The 26,257-nt window shown below is 39.7% G+C and overlaps 1 protein-coding gene across 1 annotated transcript in view; it reads left to right on the top strand.

The window, feature by feature from the left end:
- The window catches only part of LOC126281771 (FAM172 family protein homolog CG10038), a 254,789-nt gene that overhangs the window by 114,110 nt on the left and 114,422 nt on the right, over positions 1-26,257 (top strand). Inside the window, exons 5-6 of the mRNA XM_049980968.1 lie at positions 1,002-1,121; positions 17,580-17,696. Coding sequence (XP_049836925.1) covers positions 1,002-1,121; positions 17,580-17,696 — 237 coding nt within the window. The remainder of the gene's footprint in view (positions 1-1,001; positions 1,122-17,579; positions 17,697-26,257) is intronic.

Raw genomic sequence — 26,257 nt, 5'->3', positions numbered from 1 at the left:
GGGACTTTGCCACACTCGAACCCTACTATCAGCTCTTAACAACTGAAATTGGAAATCGTCTGTCCAGGCAATGGTTCTCCAGTCCTATAGGGTGCAAGCGATTAGGTTCCAAGCCCAGGAGAGGTGCTGCAGGTGATGTGCTGTTAGCAAAGGTACTCACGTGACTCATATGCTGCCATAGCTCATTAATGGCAGATTTCACTGCACTGTCTTAAGGGATATGTTCTTTGTACATCCCACATAGATTTCTGCAGTGATTTTACACAGTGTTGCTTGTGTGTTAGCACTGACAACTCAATGCAAATGCCACTTCTCTGTCATTAAGTGAAGGCTGTTGGCCACTGTGTTGTCTGTGTTGAGAGATAATGCCTGAAATTTTGTATTGGCAGCACATTTCTTGACACTGTGGATCTTGGAATATTGAATTCCCTAACGATTTCCGAAATGGAATGCCCCATGCATCTAGCTCCTATTACCATTCCACATTCAAAGTTTGTTACTTCCCATTGTGCAGCAATCACATTGGAAACATTTTCAAGTGAATGACCTAAGTACAAATGACAGCTCTACCAATGTACTGCCCTTTTATACCTTGTATACGTGATACTACAGCCATCTTATATGTGTGCATATCGCTATCCCGTGACTTTTTGTCACTTCAGTGTATTGTGTCAAACCTTAAATACAAGATTATAGCTCTTAATGAGTAGTTTATGGCAGCAGTTTAAATTTTTAAATCGTTCAGTTCTCTTGTGAAATACTGAAAATTTTTGCCCCTGTAAGCTGTTAGAAAGGTAACTTGCAACTGGGACTGAATGACCATTTTAGCTGTTAAGTAATACAGATTCATCTCTCCTTTTTTTTTTTTAAATTACAGAAGGTTGTGGCTCTTAATTACAAACAGTAACATACTCATTTTAATTCTTTATTGGCAAAGTTTTTTATCTTGTCATTTAAATCTTTTGTTTTCTTTATTTCATCATTTGTAACTTTATTCACAGGGTAGCAGAGATCCTAAAGAACATGCTGATTATGTGTGGAAGCACTATGTGAAGGAATCAAAAGCAAAGCACATAGCAATTGTTGCCCATAGTTACGGAGGTGTGGTTACAGTTGACCTGGTAAGTCTCTGAAAAATAAGGACTAAATATGCATACATGTGATAATAATGGCTTGCAACATGTAACCTGATCTTTCTCTATTGCTCCTTCTGCTCATTTCCTAAACTTGTGCCATTGATGAATGATTTGTCATGTCTAACATTAGTAAAACTTTCATAAGAAGCTGTGACATGATTAAAAAGAGTTGGACTATGAGTTGAACCACAATCTGTGCCTTTCTTGGTCTGATTTTTTTTAAACGTGAAAATGATACTGGACTAGAGAGAGTTTTTTTCATCCCTCTATCCTTCCAGTAATTCATTTATTGATTGCCATGAATCTCATATGAAAAATAACTCTTATGGAACTGGGATGAGTCACAGCGTATGTTTATAAACAACTCCATTTGGCCAGCTGAATGGCTGAATACTCATTGCTGGGACAGCAGTTTTGCAGGTAGACTGGGATTAGGGGTTGTACCAGTTGGAGTGGGAGAGGGAAGAAAGGCAGCAAGGAGCAAATGGGAGGGTTGAGGAAAGGTGAATGATGGTTCAGAGGGCAGCAACAGGTGTACAGGATAGGCAACAGTGAGTCCATTCAACACACAATGACAGTGATGTGGAAGAATGTATTGGGAAGGGTGACAGGTCAGAGCGAGAGGAATCAGTGAGTGAAGTTAAGAGTCCTGGGGCAGGATGGAGATGGATGTGAGGTAAGATGGTAATGGAGAGTGAGGCCAGGAGGATTACTGGAACAAAGAATGTGCTGGAAGGGTAACTCTTGTTTATGGAGTTGAGGAAAAACTGACATTGGGAGGAAGAATCCATATGGAACAGGTTATGAAGCAGCCATGGAAACACACCATGATGTGCTCAACACTTTAATTCTATTCTACAGTTTGGCCCTGGGCCATTTGTTGGGAAGGATAGCAAGTCATGGATCACGCCCACAAATCTGTGGATCAGGTTTGGGTGACAAAGACTGTGTGTGAAGTCCTTAGCGAGACATAAGTCATACTTGGCAAGGGGATTCTCATCACTTCATAAGTACCGTCCACAGGTGGTCAGGCTATACGTTGGTGATTTTTTGGTATGGAAGGGATGACAGCTCTAATACACTGGTACTGTTGATGGTTATAGGAGTTGACATGCACAGAAGTATGGATGGAGCCTTTGGAAAGGTGCAGCTCAGTGTCCAGGTAGGTGACACATTGGGGTAACACAAATCAGGTGAAGTGAATGGAGGAGAAGGTGTTGAGTCTGTGGAGGAGAGAGGAGAAAGGCACCTCAGCCCTGAGTATAGATCATGAAGATATTAATTAACCTGAACCAGACAACAGTTACGGGAATATAGGAAGGTTTCTTCTAGATGGCCTATAAACTGGTTAGCATGGAAAGGTGCCACAGATTCATTTGTATACCTTCCCCTTGAAGGCTCACTTGCGTGGCATGTTTAAGAAAATTTGCTGAGGTATTACATTTGCATAAAGTTGTGTACAGGCTAAATATTTTAAGTAGGTTTTCTTGTTGCTCAGTGAATTAATTGACATCTTTTTACCAAATTATTGTATTAACATGAATGAAAAATGCCTTAACTTACCGTAGAATTATTAATTTTGGGATATAGTGTGATGGATGCTGTAGTATCTTTCCATTGTGGTGACTGGAGTGGTATGGGAATTGGGGGAGTAAATGTTGTTCTTCAGTGATTTTGTAGGATATACAGTAAAGGTAGGAAGACAGTGGAACAGTAGAGGGAAACTACTATTTTTCAGCCTGAATTAGATAAATCTGTTCACATTAAGCAGGGAAAAGAATAAAGAGCTGCAAAGTGGCCACAGGTAATAGAAGGAACAGTGATAGAACATAATGTGACAGCTTTGTGTTGAATTTTCGGCCACAGCCTTTATTAGTAAACGCGCGCGCGCGCGCACACACACACACACACACACACACACACACACACACACACACACACACACACACACACACACACACGCGCGCGAGGCCACGAACTTCAGCATCTCGTGTCATCCGGTGATGGATGCTTAAGACATGGTTTCTCTTCTTTTCTCTCTATACTGGAAAGTCTCTGTCCTCATTTCATCCTTCTCTTTTCCTTGATTCTTCTCTTAACCTTCTTCTCCCCTGTGGCGTTTGAGACCTCTGCTTTCCTTTTCTTTGTTCCTCCCTTTCTCTTACTTTCCTCACTGTGCGTGTCTGAAGACCGACTCGTGTTCCCACACATAGCTGGTGACGGGGTAACACATAATTCCCCATCTCAGGCAGACAAGTAGTACCCCCTGGTATAGGCCAGGCCCAGGGAGGAGTGATTACCCGACTCGAGCTGGTGCCTTCCGAACATGCCGATTGGTTCCTCCGTCCGTTTCTCGGGAGGTGTAACTGAGGTATGGACAATCACCTAAGGTGGGAGTGCCCTCCGAGAGGGCCCCCACTAGGAAGGAGCATGCCATCAGAGACACCGGTAATCATGAGGAATACTTTCGCAATGGTTTCCTCTACTTCTACAACTTCTGCCTACAAGAGAAAATTAGATCAGTCTCAGCCATGAACAATTCTTTCATCAGTGCTGAAGTTCCTAGTTGTTTCTCGGTCTGACGAAGGTCAAGGCTTCTCCACAGTCAACCTTTCCATTATTCAGAAAGGTGTCAACACAATTGCAGGCCCTGTTGAGTCTTGTTCCCAGTTATGAAATGGCAACTCGTTGTTAGAAACAAACAATGCCCTCCAGGCACAAACATTGCTTCAAACTCCACTGCTACACACCTTCCCTGTCCAGGTGTAAGCGCACTGTAGGTTAAACTCATCGCGTGTGGGGTGGTTTATGCAAGATCCCTCGACGGATTATTCAATGAGGACATTCAGAATTACTTGTCTGATCAGGGCATAACAGCTGTGTCACATCATGAAATAGGTTGAAAAACAGTTGGTACTGACCCGTACTCTCTTCTTGACGTTTGACGGAGTTCAGCTCCCATCCTACATTAAAGCAGGATATTATATCATTTCAGTTTGCCCTTACATCCCCAACCTTACATGTTGCTATGGGTGTCAGTGGTTTAACCAGTCATGTTCCAATATGACCAAATGCATTTCATGGGGAAGGGATGCCCATGAGACTGAATGTCCCCTTCTATCCCCTTGTTGCATCAACTGTATGGGCAACCACACTGCTTCCTCTAGAGATTGCCCTATCTTTAAAGATGAAAAAATTATTCAGAAAATCCAAATGAAAGAAAAGGTGCCTACCTTTGCTGCTCATAAGTTATTCACCAGTAGAAAGCCCACTACGCTCCCAGCGGGTAAATATAGCACTGTCCTCGCCTCTCCTCGATCTACTAAGGAGGTACACACACAGACTTGCGATCTCACCTTTAATGCCACAGTCGTCAGACTGGCCAGCCCAAAGATCGCCCGTTCAACCTCCCCTCTATCACCCGCTGACTCTAAGGCTCAACCTTCATCAGCTCCTGCTAAATCATGGGTCCCAAAATTGTTCGCCCAGGCTTCCAAAAAAAGAGCCTACTCGTGAAGCTTTCTTACATACCCAGACCTCACAACCATCAACTCCTCCCTCTTATCAACATCCTGCTTCCAAGAAGGTTCATAAGAAACAAAGTTCCTCTCCTTCTCTGCCACAGTGTGTGTCTTCTACAGCACCATCAAGCGGTGACCGCCCTCGGCCGTCTTCCGAGTCGCTCCCACCCCCCTATTTTCTGGTTGGGGACTTCAATGCCCACCACCGGCTTTAGGAATCTCTAGGTCCTTGAGCGAGAGGCTCTCTATTGATTGACCACTTCCACCAAGTGGATCTTGTTTGGCTCAGCACTGGGGAACCTACATTTTTGTTGGCCTCCACGTCAACCTTCTCTCATTTTGACATTTTGGTTAGTACTGTTCATCTAACTCGATGCTTTGAATAGTTCGCTCTTGCTAATACACACTCAAATGACAATTTTCCGTGCGTCCTTGGGACTCCTTTACCATCTCCTTTAACATCTCCACTCCCTCATCTGTAGTTTGGAGTCGAATTCAACAGTTATCCGGCACATCTACTTTCTCCCCGATCTTTGGGCTAACTGTCCTGCAGAATATCTTAGAGGACCAAATCACAATTTCTAACTCATTGTATCAACATTTTACTGAGATTTTGAGCTCTTCAAATTACCCGCCAGCCTTTCCCCTGAAGAAATGAGCAAAAGAAGTGGGACCTCTTGCTTTCTCCTCCCAAAATCGCGAAAGCCATAATACTGTTTTTTTCTCTGCGGTAATTCCAAAACACACACACTTCGTCTCGCACTTCCGCCCCAGGGCCGGATGGCATCCACCTTCAAATGGTGCTGCATTTATCATCTGTGTTACCTCCTTCACCTTTATAATCGAAATTGGACTGACAGTACCTTTCCCAGAAGGTGGCAGGAAGCTATCAATGATGTTCTGAAGCCTGGAAAGGACAAACATCTCCCCTCTAGCTATTGCCCCATCTCTCTCATGAGGAGTATACGTAAGGTTTTGGAGCAGATGGTAAATTGCCGTTTAGGTTCGTGGCTGAAGTCCTGAAACCTTTTAACACCTCCCCAATGCAGTTCCCGAAAGCATCGTTTTGCAGTTGACCATCTTGTTGCTCTCTCCACGTACATCGTGAACAATTTTCTCAGGAAATGCCAAATGGTAGCTATACTTTTTTATCTGGAGAGGGCATATGATACCTGTTGGAGTACAAGCACCCCTCCAGACATTGTTCTCTTGGGGCTTTTGAGGTCGGCTACCCCTTTTCATTCGTGAATTTGTGACAGAGTACACATTTAAGGTGCAGATGAGCAGTACTCCCTCCCATGACAACAGAGTGCCCGAAGGCTCCGTGCTAAGTGTTGTACTGTTTTCCATCACCATAAATCCAATTATGCGCTGTTTCCTTGCTGATGTCTCAGGCTCCCTCTTTGTCGACGATTTTACAATCTACTGCAGCTCTCAACAGACCAGCCTTCATGAACAACGTCTTCAAGGATGTCTTGATCACCTCCACTCATGGAGCATCGAAACCGGCTTCTGATTTTCTCCCAGTAAGACTGTCTGTGTAAATTTTTGGCGTTGTACAGAGTTTTATCCACCTAGCCTACATCTAGGCCCTGTTGACCTCCCATTCGTGGACGTTGCCAAATTCTTGGAACTTGCATTTGACAGAAAAGTGTGCTTGTCTTCCCATGTTTTATATCTTTTAGCTCACTGTCTGCAGTCCCTCAACACCCTCTGTGTTCTGTGTGGTACCTCTTGTAGAGTGGACAGAGTGGTCCTCCTGCATCCATATCGCGTCTTAGTGTGCTCAAAATTGGACTACGGAAGCATAGCTTACTCCTCTGCATGGCCATATATTCTTCTGTGTCTAGACTCTGTCCACCACCGTGGACTGCATTTAGCATCTAGATCTTTTTACACCGTCCTCGTGGAGAGCCTGTAAAAATCATACCCCTAGACCAACGAGCCATCTGACGTGGCAAATGACTATTATTTCAGTGCACTGGGTCCCTCGATGTGGTCCAGGGTGCTCTGGAAAGTCTCGTGTAGGCTGGCGGGATGGGGGCGGCGCGAATTCCCGCGGTCGGCGGCCTTCCTGGGCTATTGGTACCTTCATGTAGAGCTGCCGCCAGTCCAATCGATGAGCTGTCCTGCTGAATCGTTTCGCTAGTCATCTGGCGTCCATGCCTACTCAACTGACCCAGATGACATGCACTCAGCCGATCGTGTCCTTGAGTTTATCAGTGTCAGTGAGATGACATCAGTCATTTGAAGCTTTTTTTCGGGGAAACAAACCCTTCTTCAGTAGCAGTTTTCTAAGATTTCCTTCCATTTTTAGTTTCCCTTCTCCTTGAGTTTCACTCCCACTGCTGCTCGTTTGAAATTTGGTTTTTTACCCTTCACTAAGCCACAGAATGGGCACTTATGACTGTAGCAGTTTTGCGCCCTAAAACCATAACAGAAAAACAAAGAAAAATGTTCACTCCAGACTACATTTTAAGCATAAATTTATAACCATTTTAACTGATTACCAGGACTGTAATGTAGTACTAGGGGGATCAAATATAAATGGGATTTTTGTTCCTGAACATCAGTAGTTGGTAGGACTGGCCCCGTGCTTCTTCTATACTTAGGGGGACCGTTAGAAGCGAGGAGAGCATGCTGTTAGATATTCCCCGCCATTTTGTCAGTAATGCTCACAATGTCTGAGCAACAGGTACACCTCTTTATTGCACAATGTAAATTATCAAATTTCTTGCTCGTGAAGGAGTTACAGCAGTGGAAATTTGTCAAAGATTGACTACACAGTTCAGTGATAAAACATTATCAAGGACACATTTGTTTGCCTGGGATAAAAAGTTCAAGAAAGCAACATGATCACCGTCCTCGGACCAGCATTACAGACAAACACATTTGTGACGATCGATGGGCAAGAGTATCAGAAATTCAATAAAAAGTTACAATCAATTACAGGAGCTGTCAAGCAATCGTCACAAGCGACCTACAGTTCCGTAAAGTGTGTTTTAGATGAGTCCCTAAACTTTTGACCAAAAATCTGAAGTTGTCACATTTGGAGGACTGTCAGAGACTTACAGCAAGGTTTGCAGAAGAAGGTGATGCATTTTTGAGTCAGATTGTCACCTGCAACAAAACATGGGTACACCACTACACTCCAGAATCCAAACAAGCCAGTAAGGAGTGGCGGAGGAAAGGGGAAGCAGCACCAGTGAAAGCCAAGACTCGATTGTCAGCTGGCAAGATTCTTTCAACCATTTTTTTCAATCAGCGATGTATTTTGCTGATTGATTTCGTGCATGAGCGACACACAGTCAATGCTGCTTACTACTGTGAACTGTTCAACAAGGCAAGAGTTGCACATCGCCGCAAAAGATGAGACCAATTGATTTGACAGGTCACCCTCCTCCACGACAGTGCACGACCCCATACTGCAGCTCTAACTGTTTCCAAGCTACAGGAAATGCACTGGACTACACATGATCATCCTCCTTACAGCCCAGACTTACTGCCCCGTGATTTCCATTTATTTGGACCGCTTAAAGAAGCTCTTGGAGGGTGACAATTTGAACATGTCAAAAGTATGGAAGCCTGCATACACAACTGGCTGGTGACACGAGCCAGTTCTTTTTATGATGAGGGCATCAAAAACCTGTCCATGTGCTGGGACAAATGCATTTCTAAAGCAGGAGACTATGTGGAAAAATAAATTATAATTGCCTTGAGTATTTCAATAAATCAATTTAGATAAAAAAATAAAATCCCGATAATATTTGATCCACCCTCGTATGTACAGATGGGTCCAGACAAGGGAATGCTGTCACTTGTTCTGTCATTTTTCCTGCCTCTGTCTTCAGGTTCTATTTGCCTAGTGAGTTCACTATCTTTGATGCCAAACTCCATGTGATTCTTAAAGCTGTGGGCCAGATGAAACATGAATGTGGACCAAAATTCCTCATCTGTTCTGAATCGCTCAGTGCACTGCAGATGATCCAGTCTGTGTACTCAGCAGATAGAACTGTCTGGAACGTCCATGATGCCATCCTGCACTTGGAAAGGCAATGACGGTTCGTGTCATTCTGCTGGATATGAGGACACATGGTTATTCGTGGCAGTGAGTTAGCTGATATTGCGGCCGAGGAGGCATGTGCGTCTGTGGGAGGAAGAGTGGCTGGGCATGACAGAAAATAAGTTGCAATCAATAAAAGAGGCTCTGAGGCCACAGAGCACCTCTCTCTGACCAGATAGAATTGATGAAGTCTGCTTAACATGACTTTGAATAGGGCACTGCCCCCTGACTTGTGGCTTCCTTCTCAGATGTGAAGAACCACCTATTTGTGATGCATGTGGTGTGCTAATTATGGTTTGTCACGTTTTAACCAATTATATTTTACATAATAATGAGAGGGTACAAGCTGGTTTACTGACAGACCTGCCCTCAGTTTTAGGTAATAATGAGCTGAATGTGGCAAGTGTTTCACAATTTTGTGTTTTTCCTTCCTTTCTACCTAAGCTTTTAAATCAAAGCTTTTAGGATGTTAGAGAATGAATGGCTCAACCAGTTATTATTTTCGTGACCAGCCAGTCTTCTTTTCTGGACTTGTCTCGTAGTGGCTGTCGAGATCTGATGTCATTGTTTTTAATGTTCAGCCTTGATTTGCTTGCTCCATTGTACTGTTCACGGAACTCGTGTGTGTTTGTGTAAGAGAGAGTACAAGGGAGCATATGTGATCTTATGTTGTATTTTAGGCTATCCTCATTTTGTGTGCTCTAGTCCTATTCGTCTAATACAGTCAAAATACAGGTGCTGATGACTGTGATATTGAGCACCCTAAAGATGCACCAGAATCATCATCAGCAGCAACAACAACAACAACAACAACAACTGCTTTAACAAAGCAAGATTTGTTGGTTCTAAAATCTGCAAACTTGCCCAATTTGGAAAATTATTTTTGTCCCATGTGATTCCATTTTGAGCAAGCTTCATTGTATTATCAAGGGAAGTGAAATAACCATCTGGACACAAGCCTTTTTGATGCATGATGCAGTGGAATTAAAGAATAGAATGTCCACTGTGTGCGTAGAATAAACCGTTCTTTTGCCCACCATATTAGAAGCACCTTCAGTCATTATCGAAAGAATTTTGCTCAAATTGATTTCTTTTGCAGTAAGTTATTTTTTAACAACTGTACAAATAAATGTGCCCTTAGTAGTTTCTGACAATGATATTATCACAATTAATTGTTATCTGATGTCATTTACAACACAATATCAGGCACACACAGCCAAATGGGCAGATTTAGTTGCATCTATACTTTCATCAAGACACAGCGGAATATAAAGAGAGGACTAAGTCTTTTTTTTTCTCTCTTTTATATTTTATGTTTCTTTTTTATTTTAATGCTACATAAATGAATGTCTTTGATCTTTACTTTCAAAATGTTCAAAAAGTGATGGGGCAGATGCTAAGCAGCCTTCCTTCAAAACTTCTCCATTGCCATGAGGCTACCATGCTGAGCAATCACATTTGCAGCCAAGAAACTTGTGGTGCTAGTATGACAATCTGTGCCAACATACTGAATCATAAATGTTGACTGCCTGTTCCTGTCTTAATAGCAAATGCAATGAATTTCTGTCACTGTGGTTCACATCTCAGTCCACCAAGTCCGAAATTCTGTATTATGCTTACCTTACACTTTTTCTTTCTTTGCCAAACTACCCATGCTGAATAATACTCACAAGTTTACAAATGGTACTAACCACATATAATCGCAGCACAAAATGGGTAAAGACAGTTACATCTTAACAATGTGGCAATATAGTACATGCTGGTGCAGAACAGAAGTTGTCATTGTTAGAACAGCTGCCAACCTATGTGATGTAATAGTGGATGGTATATTATTACTAATGTGTTTGAGTACACCGTGCTTCATAGTGAGTAAACACAAGTGGCAATCTGTCATCTAGAACCTTTGTGATGCTTTTGCGCTGATAGCCCATTGATGATGAACTTTGGTACTATGACTTCAAATGCAGGTGAACAAATGAATTATGTCAATTACGTTGGCTTACCTAAATTCCTTATTTAATGCTGTGCTCAAATTATTTGATTGTGTGGCACTAATGGCATGTGTGCCATTGCCTCACCATCCATGCCATAGGAAATACAGTGTAGAGTAATATTGGTAGAGCCAAGTATGAAGAACAGGAGATAACATTAAGAATACATGATCCTCCTCCAACCATCAGAGTGGTTACTAGCAATTTGCCATTCATTTTTGTTATTGGCCTTCCTCTCGTTAGTGGTAAAGGTGATATTCTCCATTATCTTGTTGATCTAGTCTAGTCTTGGTCTGCTTCTTGTATTTTCTCTTCTACTGTTCCTTGAGTGATACTGTTAATGATAACACCATGTGTCATCAGATGACTGACCAGTGTGTCCCTTCTGTGTTTGATTACTTGAGATAATACTTTCATGGAAACCATATTATAATAATTAATGAAGAGCTACTGAATTGAATTGGGGGAGAAAAGCCATGGAACTTATAGACTAATAAATGGCTTAATGGATGGGACACATTGTGAGGTGTCAAGGAATGGTCAATTTGGTAATATGTATCTCCTTCAAGAAACTTCCTGGCCGAAATGCTGGAGATAAGACTTTCATGAAAACCAGAATAGGGTGTTCAGCTGATGGTTGTTTGTACAGATCTTACTGGATCAAAATCCACATCATTAATAATCTCAAAATCTTTGTAGACAGAATAATGTAAGTTGATCATTGTTGTAGAGCCGTTGGATGTCCAATAGGTGTTGGTCAGAGTGCTGGAAACTCCATGGCAGATGCACATTGTACAAACTTGCAAGATACACTGCCATATTATTTAGCCACTTCTCATTACTCTGAAATCTCTGCAAGACAAATTAACACACAGAAAATAATATCTGATCTTTTTTATAATAATAAACAACTTAATACAGTTTTCGTGCTTTCATTTTTCTACACAGCCTGTGCTGTATTGTAATCAACTATTTGAGTTGAAAATTCTAGAGATCAAAAATACCAGCAAAGTTAATTGAAGGATGTTCTTCTGATTTCAGCAAAGTACCAAGATATTTGTGGAACCTGTAATTTGTCAATGGAATGTTTCCAGATAGGCTGAAATATGCTAAAGTCTTTGTATAAGAAAAGAGATAACAAGATAACATTAAATGCCATCTAATTTCACGTTTTCCAACATTCTCAAAAATTAATTGTAGAAATTGTAAAATTTAAGAATATTGACATTCATAAATTTTGCCTAGAACAGCATATGGAAGCATGTGCAACAGTAGTAGAATTTCACAAAAAATTCTTCATAATATTAAGTGTATATCGAGCACCTGCAGGTAACTTTAATCTGTTTGTAAACCACCTTGGCTGTACTGGCCCATTTAACAACCAAAAACAAAGAAATAGTGGTTGCTGGTGATTTCCTTAAAGACTCTCCCAATAAGAACTTATTTGAGTTAGTAACACTATCATTCAACTTAATGCCCACTGTAAAGTTCCCCACTAGGGTATCCAACTGCTCACAAACAGCCATTGATAATATCTTTATGCAAAAGTCCAATAAACAAAATTATATTACAAAACCAATAGTCAATGGCCTCTCAGACCATGACATGCAGTTCCTTCTGTTAAATGTTAACACTGAACAGGATATAAAATCTGTTAAGTCTGAGCTCAAGAGGGTAATCAATAAGCCAAAAATTGATTAGTTTAGGACACTCCTCAGAGACATTTACTGGACTGATGTTTACAGTGCTCATGGCATGAATGAAAAATATAACACTTTTGCTAATGAAGTGCTTACCTTATACGAACACTGTTTTCCCCCAAAACTTACCAAGGTTATAGCAAAGTCTACAAAGAAGCCATGGATTACTCAAGGAATAGGTGTGTGTATCTTGTAAAACAAATATGAAAACTGTATCTGTCAATCCGAAACAGTTCCGATGTTGATGCTATAGCACATTACAAGAAATACTGCAAAATATTAAAGACTGTATTATGGGTGTCAACGCAAATATATTACAAGGAAAAGATAGTCATATCAGATAACAAAATAAAGACAATATGGGATATAGTGAAGTAGGAGATCGGGAGAACTAGACATGAAGAGGAACAAATGGCATTAAGAGTAAATGATACATTGGTGACATATGTGTATAGTGTTGCAGAACTTTTTAACAAACATTTTATAACTGTTACTGAAAAGGTGGGGTTGTCAGGTTCGGTAGATGCTGCGCTATGGAATACCTCAGACCTGACATTTCAAGTAACTTCCATAATATGAATTTGACCCTCACTACCCCAGCAGAAATGATGCCCGTCATAAAATCTTTAAAATCAAAAACATCAAAAGGGTATGATGAAATATCAACAAAATTAAAGTATGTGATTCTGAGTTAAGTAACATATTAAGCTATCTGTGTAACCAGTCGTTTATCAGTGGAATATTTCCTGAATGGTTGAAATATGCTGAAGTTAAGCCACTGTTTAAGAAGAGGGAGAAAAAATAGCATTTAATTTCCATCCAATTTCACTGTTGCCAGCATTCTCAAAAATTTTAGGAAAAGTAATGTATAGTCGGCTTTATAACCATCTTATCTCAAATAACATACTGTCAAAGTCACAGTTTGGATTTCTAAAGGGTTCTGATATTGAGAAGGCTATCTACACTTACAGTGAATATGTGCTTAATTCATTAGACAAAAAGTTGCAGGCCACAATATCCTTTTAAGTAAATTAGAATATTATAGTGTAGCAGGAAATGCTGCAAAATGGTTGAAATCTTATATTTCTGGCAGGAAACGAATGGTGTTATTAGAAAAGAGACATGTATGAAGCTATCAGGCATCATCCAACTGGGAACTAATTACATGTTGGGTCCCACAAGGTCCCATTTTGGGCCCATTACTTTTTCTTGTGTATATCAATGACCTTTCATGAGTAACATTAACAGATGCCAAGTTCGTTTTGTTTGCCGATGATACAAACATTGCAATAAATAGCAAGTCAAGTGTAGTCTTAGAAAGATCAGCTAATATAATATTTGTGGACATTAATCACTGGTTCCTATTCAATTATTTGTCACTAAACTTTGAAAAAACACACTACATGCAGTTCAGAACTTGTAAGGGATGTCCCATGAGTATATGTCTAAAATACGGTGACAAGAAGATAGAAGAAGTGGACAGTGTTAAATTCTTGGGATTACAGCTCGATAATAAATTCAACTGGGAGGAGCACACCGCAGAACTGCTGAAGTGTCTTAACAAGTCTCTATTTGCAACGCAAATTGTGTCAGACATAGCGGATGTAAAAATGAAAAAGCTGGCATACTATGCTTACTTTCATACCATAATGCCATATGTGATTATTTTTTGGGATAATTCATCAAGCCAAGCTAAAGTTTTCTGGGCACAAAAACATGCAGTAAGAGTTATATGTGGTGTGAACTCAAGAACATCCTGCAGAAGCCTGTTTAGGGAACTAGGTATACTAACTACTGCTTCCCAATATATTTATTCCTTAATGAAATTTGCCATTAAAAATACATCACTTTTTCAAACTAACAGCTCAATTCATGGAATCAATACTAGAAATAAGAATAATCTTCACAAGGATTTAAAGTCACTTAGTCTTGTACAAAAAGGTGTGCATTATTCAGGAACACACATTTTCAATAAAATCTGACATGTTCTACATCCTGGAGGACCTCCTCACTATGGATTAATTGAAATGAAAGTAAATCTAATCTAATCAGTAATATACGAGTAACTTGTTAACCATCTGATTACAAAAAATAAAACAGTGGAAAGTCTGGCTTGGAATAACAACAGTGAAATAGGATAGTTTGCTACTTACCACATAGAAGAGCTGTTGAGTGGGGGACAAACGATTAAAAATACTTTTAAGAGTAGATTTAGTTATCAGATAAAGTTGTTCCACAGATGCATGCACACACACACACACACACACACACACACACACACACACACGGTCACTGCCTCCATGTGATGAGGTCTGCAGACAACAGTGACCATGTGTGTGAGTTGTGTGTGTATGAATGTGTGTGAAACAACTTGTTCAGTAGCCTAAGTTTAATTTACTCTTAAATTTCCTATAAAAATATCTCTCAGCTGCTCAATGACTCCTCCATGTGAAGAATAGCAGTCTATTCTATGTCATTGTTCAACTAATATATTGGCAAAATTACATTTTTAGTTTCTTAATAGTTCCAATATTGAGAAGACTGTTCACACATACTGCAAGAATGTGCTTAGTTTGTGCAAATAAGTTACAAACTATTGGCAAATTTTCTAATCTATCAAGCGCATTTGATTGTGAATATCCGTGTCCTTGTAAGTGAATTAGAATTTACACTGTAACAGTAAATATCACGAAATGGTTTACACTGTATCTTCCAGACAGGATACAAGTGTTTCAGTAGGACTATTAAGCTATTGCTCATCACCCAGCCAAGAACTCTTTACATGTAGTGTCTTACAAGGTTCCATCCTAGGACCTATACTTTTTTTGTATATGTTATAACCTTCCATCAGTTACATTACCAGATACCAAGTTTGTTTCATGCAGATGAACGTTTGCAATCAAATTTATAAAAATATTGGAAAATGTAATTTAATAGTTATTAATAAATATTCACTTTCAATTCTTTGTCACTAAACTTTCAAATAACTCATTATTTGCAGTTCAAAACTTCTATGAAGTTTGCCCCACTATATGCTTTACCCTTTCAGTCTAAGATATATAAAAATTTAATTTCAATATATTTCACAAAATTTACGTTTGTTGTCATAGTAAGGTACAAATACAAGAAGAAAGTTGCAAAAAGTAAATTATCAGTTGGTTTGAAGTTATATTTTTGCTTTGGAACCACTGAGACATAAGTTTTCGACCAACCATTATTTGAAGAGATATATTTGAAAGTAGTTCTGCATTTTCCCTAAACACAATCGCACATTTTGAAACTTCTATGAACTTGTCAAAAACGGGTCTAAAATTTAATAAATTTATATGAAAAGTACCTATTGGTGCAGTGGTTTCATTCCAAACCTCTCATAACGGCAGTAGCACAAACTCAAATTTACATTTCAGTAACTTTAGATATACTTACTTTCACAGTCAAAAATCTCCTCAATATGATTACTATTTAAAAAAAAAGGGGGGGGGGCATGTTAGAACCTCCTTCAATCATGTAGCACAGTCGATGCCTTGACTTTTGCACTGAATGCTTTAAGTGACTGCTACAATGCACCTCAGTGTACCACTAGATGCCTCGGTCCTGCAGTGGCAATGGTGGTTTGCAAAAGGCCGTGTTATTTCGAAAAGAAACAAAATGGTGTTTACAGGCAGAAACCACTTGTACTCAAAGGGTTAAGATATAATGACAAGCAGATAGAAGAGGTTGACAGTGTTAAATTACTGGGGTTTACAATCTGTTGATAAATTCAGTTGGGAGGAACATACATCTGCTGGGACACCTACTCAGACATATATGATATAAAAGTAAAAAAGCTGGCATACTTTGCATACTTCCATTCTGTTATATTGATCAGGATTAGTTTTTGAGGTAAGACATTAAACTAGGCTAAAGTTTTCCAAGTTCAAAAGTGTGAAATACAAATTATTTTTAGTATGGACTCAAGAACATCCTGGCAAGGCCTGTTCAAAGAGCTGGTCGTGCTAAGTGCTTCTTGCATATATATTTGTTCCTGAATGAAATTTTTCATCACTTTTTCAAATGAATAGTTCTGTTCATGGAAACAGTACTCAGTATAAGAATAATCTTGACAAATATTTAAAATCACTTGCTTCGGTCCTGAAAGGTATTCATTATTCTCTAACACACATTTGCAATAGCTTGCTAACAACCATAAAATGTTTGACTGCTGATGAGGCTCAGTTTAAGGATTTATTAGTGGCCAACTCCTTCTACTCCATTGATGAATTTTTTATGAATTTGTATTACTAACAATATCAAATAATGTTTGTGTTATATAAAATTTGACTCTTACACATATTCAGTGCAGTAACGCAATTTTTCAAACTAATTTTCTCTTTGATGATGCTTGGCTGCAATCTTCTTTCCTTCTTCTTTCTCTTGTGTTTATCCCGTATCTTCATGAGGTAGGCATGTTGAACTAGATTTGGCAATGTTAGAGGTATAGGATGATCAGATGGCACATCCTACGCCTCAGCTAATTGTACATTTACACATTTTAAGACAAGTTTTTTATTACCTCTTGAATGAAAATATGTTTTAAGATTTTCTCTTTAGTTGTTTCACAGTATTTTCTAAACTATGCATTACATGTTTTTGAAACTTCCTGGCAGATTAAAACTGTGTGCCAGACAGGGACTTGAACATGGGACTTTACTCCTTTTCTTTTTTTTTTTTACATATTCTTGTTTTATAAAATATTCTAAGTCTTTGGAGATCTCTTTACTATGGATCTATGTAACAAAAAATTCATCTAATTCATTTCACTCTCATCCAATTCAACTTTGAGGCGATCAGGTAATAGAATGTGTGTTACAAACTTTCAAACATTTTTATCGTATAGAAGATACAGTATAGTTCTCATGGTGTGAAATGGCCTTTATGGTATCTAGATTCAAGGGTTTTACAAAGATGTAAAAGTATATTTTTATGAATTCCACATAATTATTTTATTTAATATTCCAGTTAACCTAGTTGAAGGTGAAGACCTGAGATTGAAATGTATGTGTAAAATAGATGTAATGAAAAAGAAGAGCAACAACAATTAGCTAAAGTATGCTGTTTATTGTAAACAATTTAAGTTGCAGTTTGTTGTAACATGTGAGATGTAATAACTCCCTTAATTTTCTTTTCAGGCCATAAATCATTTCTCCGATTTTCAAGACCGTGTGTTTGCTATTGCACTTACAGATTCTGTGCATAGCTTTCAGGTGCAGAAATCATCATCAAAAGTAGTACAATATCTACAGAAGGTATGTTAAAATTATTATAAAAAAGTAAAAAACTTCTGCATATTTTCATTTGGCAAGCAATCATATTACAGTTTTGTTGTCTAGCATAGAAAGTATCAGTTATGTGTTTGAGTTGCTGATGAACAGACTGTGTCTTTCATCCAAATTACATATGATATAAATGTTAGTTTCTGTTCTCCCAAGCAGAACAAACTATTGCGTACAATCATGTGCCATAAGAAGGAATATCCGCCAGTAATGTGAAACAAGTGGAAATATATGTTTATCAAAACCAGTCAGTAATCACAGTTGCTTACAGATGTAACATAATAAAATTAGCAGGAAAGCAATTTTGGTGAAAAAGAACTGCTGTTTCATCAGTTCTAGCTATCTCCTACTGCTAGCACAGCATCTACATGGTCACTGTTATATTTATGAAACCATAACAATTAACTATATTTGTAACAGTAGAGACCCAGTTACATTCATGTTGATGTTTACTAGAAAGCTAACATGAGTTCTCAAACCCAGAATCAATGAACCAGACAATTTGTAGGAGTGACCGCTAAGAAGTGTTTTTAATTTTCAATTGAATTGGTGGACTTTCAAATTCTTGCTGTATGTCTGATGGAAGCTTATTGAAAATTTTTGCAGCAGAACATAGTATAACACTGTGAATCCTGAATAACAGTTAACTATGCTTGCAAGGTCTGCATGATACTATTTTTGTGTCTTGAATGCTGGTTGTGTAAATCAAATTTCAGATCAAACAATTGTTGTTGAAACAATTTTTTTTTTTAGCAATAAATATCACTAGTGAACCCGGCAATGGTTTGCAGTTGCTAAATATGTATGGGATATGTGTCCTAATCTCATCCCCCCCCCCCCCCTTCTGTGCACCTGCCCCTCCTTTATCTTTTCATCCATTTCCTCTTCCGCCCCTTCTCTCTGTCCATTTTATCCTTCCCCCTCTCTATGCCCTTCTCCTTCCTCCCTCTCACCTCCTCTTCTCTCCATTCTTTGACCTTTAGCCTCGTTCATTGTTACTCTGAATAAAACTTAGGTTGAGAATTGCAGTTTCTTAGAATGAATGGGTAAATTGGTTAGGATAATTGATATGTGGGGTGAGAGAGATCTGTCCAGCTGCTGGAAGTAGCTCCAGTGATAGTACTTAGCATAATTTTAACGTGTAAAGTGGTAGGATTACAAAGTTTCTGAAAATTGATACTCCTACAGTATTCTAATACTGAGCCAATAAGCCATAAATACAACTTTTCTGTTTTCTGCTAAAACCCACTGCAAGGAAGAAAACAAAACTGCACATAGCCATATTTACAATTTTTGGTTAAAATTATAAATGAAGAGAGAGCATATATATAAGAGAAACAATTTATGTAATGGTTTAAGTGCCTTGCTATCATAGTTACAACTAACTGCAAAGAATAAAACTGAATCACATATTTTCACAGCCCAGCATAGCACAGCCTATTCTTTCGTGCAGTCGGTTTTGACAGAAATAAGAGATATTGCAGCAAGTTTTTAAGTGGAATGATATACTTTATTTACCAACATACTAAAGTGCTTGAAAAGATGAGTACAGTGATATAATGCTTGTTAATGTTGAGGATGAAGTTCTTTGCAGAAAAATAATTTAAAATTGAAAGACAACTCAGCTGGACTCTACTATTGTGTTGTAAACTCACACATGCTAGACTACTTCGTTGTACTGAGCCTTTTGACTGTTTACTTGTCTGCACTGCAAAACTAGCAGGAACTGTGCTGTCTATTGGCAACCAATTTCTGCTTCAACATTCCTTGGATGCATAAATGTGCACCAGTGAGAAGAAATTAGACAGTACTTTTATAAGGTAAATGGTGGTGTGAGACATATTGCCAAGGAATGTGGAATCATCCAGAGTAGTGTAATTCGCATCTTGCACCAACATATCCTACCCATGAGTTCGAAAAGCGTGTAGAATTTTGTTGGTTTCCTGTGCTTCGCTTGGAAGACTATTACATTTTTCCATCATGTCCTCTTTACTGACAAAGCAATGTTTATGAACCATGGTAGTGTAAATTTGCATAACATGCAGAATTTGGCAGCCAAAAATGCACATTGGCTTTATCAGATACGACGACGACGACGACGACGACTGTGAAGCATAAATCTGTAGTACAGTATCATAGGAAATTCCATTGTGAGATCTTACTTCATGCCAGGGATGTTAAACTAAAGTATGTATGCACACTTTCTAAATAATATTCTGTCTGCTCTTCTAGAAGAGGTGCCACTGGAGGAGTGACTGTGAGTGATCCTGGCACTACAGGTTCCCTGCTCACTCTTCTCATGTTGCAACGCAAATGCTGAACGAAAAATTTTCTGATGGTTGGACAGGACAGAACACTGCAGCACAATGGCTGATCAGCTCTCTTTATTTGACTTCTCTTGATTTCTGCCTATGGGAAGCACTGAAAGACACAGTTTATCATGAAGCTCCAACTACGCCAGATGACATGTGCTGCCGAATCGTCACAGAATGCATTGTTTGGGAGATGCTGTTACTTTTTTTTGTTCATCTCTCTCTCTCAAACAACAAGTGCTGATATGCCTTGGAGATTTGAGCACATACTTCAGTAAAATGTAGAACTACTTTTCATTAAGAAAATTATTTATCTTTTGGGTGACATGTCATCAGTCATTCTGAATAATCTGCTTAGTTTATTTAAAGTATATTTCATCTAATTACAGTTTCAAGCAGTATTTATAGACACATTTGTCCAGCAACAGGTGGGAAGCATACATGCAAAGACAGATAAAGATAATGCGGTCATCATCAGCCCATGTAACATGTTAACAGAAGTTCGTGAGCTTTACAAACTTGCAAGTCACATAGTGATGATGTCACTTTACAGTGAAAGGTGCCAATGAACATCAGCATGTCAAATATAAAAAAAAACCACAAATGTATGTTTTATATCATACTGTGCTGATGTCCTAGTTCACTTTTTCACATTAACACCACAATGTCACTGTGGTAGTGTTAAATGAACAAGTGTGCTACAACATCAGCACTACATGATATATGTGTTATATTTGTGATATTTTATATTTGACTTGCAGATTTTCATTGCTACGTTATGTTGTAGAACAACGCAACAGCACTATGTGACTTGCAAGTTTGTAAAGGTCATGTGATGATGACAGCAGAGATCTGTTGAAACTGGTAATCAGGAAAATATTTACAAGTATCTTGGCATACCTGATGTTTTGAAATAATATAAAACTTCAGTTCACCTCCAGCTATTGACATAATGTCAAACACACAACAGTATAGTAGTTTCACTTTGGACTTGAATAGGGCTGTTTGTCATTATGAAGTACGAATGATTAACATTTCTATTTTGCCTTTGGTAGGAAGTGGCAATGAGAAGGATTTAAACGGAAAACTGCCTGACGAAACTGTAGTTGTTCTACAAAAATCTTGAAATGTATACTCATTGAAATAGTTTCCTTGAGTCCCATCTGATATATCAGAAGAAAACATATGCAATAGTTCCAAACCTGTATCTGTGTCATACAGAAAATGATGTTTTATCATCTGCCTGCTTATCTGAGTGATAACATGTTTGTCTACCTTGCAGCTGGCCCAGGTTCGATTCCCGGCCGGGTTGGGTATTTTCTCCACTCGTGTTCTGGGCATTGTGTTATCACATCCTTGTCATTGTTTCATCATCACCTGAAATAAGACTTGCAATTCGGTGGTCAAATTTCCCCATCAATGCCGCACTATCATTTCATTTATTTTTTAGGTTTTAGTAGCGTAGGCCTGCTTTGCTGCATTTAAAGATGAAGCCTCGCATAACAGCTCTGCTTAGCATTATTTACACAACAATAGCTGATTCTGGCAACACTGCTTTTCATTTTTATTGCATTGCACAGACGATTTTGTGAAGAGTCTCAGCCTCAACATTAACAAGCATTAAACCATTATACTTGTCTTTTCAAGCCCATTTGGATGCCATTAAAAAGTATAACATTCTTTTTTTTTTTTTTTTAAATCGTACTTGCTTGAGTATTTTGATTCATACACAAGGTAAGACATTTTATCACATACCAAATCACATGCCCCTTAGTGTACTGACATTTCACAAAAACCTCATTTTGATACCTAGAACCATTCTCAAAATAAAAGGGCAGTTACATATTATGTGACTCACACTTTGTGTGTGTGTGTGTGTGTGTGTGTGTGTGTGTGTGTGTGTAGGGACAGTAGTTCCAGCTTTCATGAAGAACTATTTATTGATCTCCTAGTTACAGACATTAGTACTGGACTGTCAAAAGGAACAAAAGAACTTCACACACACACACACACACACACACACACACACACACACACACACACACCTATCTACTGGTGTACACATTGCCAGGTCCTTGGTGATGCAGGTTTACTGGAGCAAGGGGTTGTGTCAAATAGAGTGGGGGAGGGAAGAAAGTGGGCAGGAAGAGCGAGTGGGGGTTGTGGGAAGGCAGCTGAAGGCTTGGAAGGAGACAACAGGCTACAGAACGGGAATGTAGGAGGAAAAGGCATGAGGCAGGAATTCGACACACAGGCACTGACACCGGCACCGGTGACTTCATGTGGAGCACAGTGATGATGACACTGCATGAGGAGTAGATAGGGAGGGAGTGACACAACAGAGAAAGGGGAACTGTGGGGAAGAGGGCATGAGTGTAGGGTGAGTAAAGTTAGAATCTTAGGGTTGGGTAAGGGAGATGTGGGGCAGGGGGTTATGGGAATGATGGATGTATTGTAAACACAGCTCCCATCTCTGTGGTGTAATTCAGGAAAGCTGCTGTTGAGGGAAAGAGCCCATATTGAAGCAACCATTGAAATCAAGCATACTGTGCTCATTAGTGTGTTATGATGCTGGGAGGTCAAATTTGCCCTTGAGACAGTTTGGCAGTGCCATTCATTTGGGTGGACAGCTGATTGCTTGGATAAAATGCTGATCACAAATTACAACGAAGCTGGTATGAAATGACTGCTTTTAATTGTTGCTGTTGATACGACCTCCCTGTACACCAACCACCGCCATGCCCATAGATGTGCTGGTGTCAAATGCTACCTCTACCAACATCCTTCCAACTCCAAACCCACAACCTTATTATTTACACATCTAATCAGTTACATCAAACAATGGAAAATCCAGGATGATGGAGACTGCAGATGTGTGTGTGTGTGTGTGGGGGGGGGGGGGGGGGGGGGGGGGGGGGGGAATGCGTGCGTGCGTGCGTTTGTTTGCTGCAAGGGCCAGCGCGGGAGTGCTATGCCGTACATGTGCTGTAGTCTCTTTAGCAGCACGCATACCCGCGTGCTAGCCGGCCCAAGCAGGTTGCATCATGCAGCCTCGCAGGCGCTCAGCAGCCAACGCGGCACTATGTTTTCGATTTTTTTTTAAATTGTTGCATCCTTGAGCCCCCGTTCACCAGATGTACATCTAGCAATTGGTGGCTGACACTATAGATCAGACTTTATTAATAATTATAGTACAGAGTTCTCAGCAAGTACACCAAGTCCTTTCATCCATACATGTATTTTTTCATCATTACTAACTTTATGACAGGAGCAGGTATACAATGTAAAAGGCATATTACTATATACATAACTAGGTCTTAGCATGTATTCCACAATGCCAGGTCTTGTAAGCAATGACATCTCGGTCAGCGAATGATTCCAATCCAGGTAGAGAGACATTCTCGCATCAGACGATGACGAGAGTAAACCATCCACTTCCAATACTCCCTGTGGCAACGTCAAGACTGAAATTAACTCTACATCCACGGAAAAAGCCGGGTCCATTCAATATGACACTTTGTGCAGTTCCATTGGTGCCAAGTTTATTCTCCAGGCTTATAATGTGTTTGTAGATGGGCATGCGATGGCGACGTTGACGATACGCATGTCAACGGGACATAGTGCTTCAATTCTGTTGCAGATATAGTTTACAGTGGAATGATTCCACTGGTCTGCGTTGGCCGATTTTTATACTCAGCACATGACCTTGATTCTGACAAAGGCCGTACTGGCTGAAAGCTATATTTGTGACAGTCTTTTTGTCATTTCACTTACACGAGGGCGGTCCCATGAGTACCCAGCCTGACTGAGAGATGGAAGTCGTTGTTGGAAAAATATCTCTATATTATAAAGTATATAATCTATGAACCATATATTTCAAGTTTGAAGACACCACATTGTTTAGTATTTATTTGGCAGCCATTAATAGTGAATGTTGTGAGTGAACTCATAAAAATGGAGAAAATTGGCCATCAATATGTGATACAATATTTTTTTGAAGGTCTCAGTGCAGCCAAATTGAAGTTGAGCTAGATTTTATTTTGGGAGAGTCTGCTGCTTCGTTGACAACAGTAAAATATTGGGTACCTGAGTTTAAATGAGGCTGTATGAGCTGCCAAGACAAGCATCGCAGTGGTCGACCAAATGAGGTGACTACTCCAGAAATGGTAAACAGAATCCACAAAATGGTACTGGATGATTGTTGACTGAAAGTGTGCGAGCTAGCAGACATCATAGGCATTTCAAAAAGTGTGGCACATCGCATATTATCTGAAAATTTGGACATGAGAAAACAGTGTGCAAGATGTGGGCCGTGTTTGCTCACACTCAAGCAAAAACAGTGTCGTGAAGATGTTTCAGCTGAGTGTTTAGCAAAGTTTCATAGAAACAGAGCTGATATTTTGCACCGCCTCATAGCCATGGATGAAACATGGGCCCACCGCTTCACTCCTGAGACAAAAGAATAATCAGAAAAATGGATACAAATTGGAGAACTGACTCCAAAGAAGGCAAAGACTGTGTCATCTGCAGGCAAGATCATGGTGTCAGTTTTTTGGGATGCGCATAGGATGATTTTCATTGACTACCTTGACAAAGGAAAAACTAACAATGGCGAGTATTATGTGAACTTATTGCAATGTTTGGGTGAAGAAATCAATCAAAAATGGCCACATTTGGCCAAGAAGAAAGTGTTGTTTCTTCAGGACAATGCACTAGCTCACAAGTCCGTTATTGCAATGGCCAAAATTAATGAATTAAAGTTTGAATTGCTACCTCATGCACCCTATTCGCCAGATTTAGCCCCCTTTGATTATTTTCCATTTCCAAACTTGAAGATTCTCAACAAATGAAGACATTATGTCAGCAGTTAACGGCTGTTTTTAGCAGTTAGACAGTTCTCATTATAAAAAAAAAGGTATCAAACTTATTGAACATAGCTGGGAAAAGTGTATAGAGCTGAAAAGAGATGCTGTTGAAAAATAAATAAATTTATTACAAAATTTTTGTGCTTTCTATTTGGGTTGGATACTTATGGGACCATCCTTGTAACTAATCCTCCTTTGTGGGCAAAATATATAGACAGATCCTTGTCATAGCAATTAGCTGCCGCCACATAACACCATCCTATGACAATATGTTTGTGGTCCAACTAGGAAAAACCTTCCTATCCTCCCAAAAATCGGTAACTCCTTGAATGGTACAGGTTAATTGATGATATCTCCATGATCTGGTTGCAGGACCAAGACACTCATCCCTCCAACTTCTTCTTTCTTATTTGCTTCACCGTGCCATCATCTTAGATATTGATCTTCACCTTCCTCAAGGCTCCATCCATACTTCTGTCCGTATCACGCTCACCAACCATCAACAGTGCCTATATTTTCACATATGCCGCCCTTTACTCTCCAAAAAATCACTACTGTATTGTCTGGCCACCCCTGGACAATGCATCTGCAGTAACAAGAACTCTCTTGCCCATTATACTGAAGGTATCGCTAAGTCATTCACAGACTATAAGCCAAACCCAGTCCGCAGACAGCTTTCACGTGGCATATCTTCACACATTCCTAATTCTCCCACCACCCTCAAGAACCAACTGCAAAGGAGTAACCCCTCATCACCCAATAGCTTCTCTGAATGGAGTAGTTGAACCATATCCTTTGCCATTGCTCCAGCTATTTATCCTCTGTGCCTAGAAATGAGTACCATCCTACCCATAATCCTTCCCATCCCTCGGAAAGTGCTATTCCACCTCCCACCCATTCTGTGCACCATCCTGGTCCATCCCTATCCCAGATTCATTCTCAACCATTTGCCACATAGGTCATATACCTATGGAAGACCCAAGAACACAACCTGCCCAATTTACCAACCCCACACGCCCTACTACAGGCCTGTCACAGACTTGCCCCACTGTCCCATCAGGGGCAGGACCAGCTGTGAAGGCAGGGGACTGCCATATCATGACCACTGACCTACTGTTCTCTGCTGTGGATGGCCATTGCCAAAATGTGGCCAAGAACAGAGTTGACCACCCAGTGGTGGAATACGCTGCTAAGCACCGCATGCTCCATTTCAATGCCTGCTTCACAATGTGTGGCATCTCGAACCTCTCCCCCGCCCACACCCCCAACACTAGCTTTTCTGAACTATGTAAATGGAGTTATCCTTTCAACACACCCTTCATTCTCGTAATCCTTCTGGTCTCAGTCTTCTATAACC

This window comes from Schistocerca gregaria, chromosome 7, assembly GCF_023897955.1.
Source record: "Schistocerca gregaria isolate iqSchGreg1 chromosome 7, iqSchGreg1.2, whole genome shotgun sequence".
In the NCBI taxonomy this organism is placed as follows: domain Eukaryota; kingdom Metazoa; phylum Arthropoda; class Insecta; order Orthoptera; family Acrididae; genus Schistocerca; species Schistocerca gregaria.
Note: the sequence above shows the minus strand (reverse complement) of the source record. Positions and strands in the feature narration are given on the sequence as shown.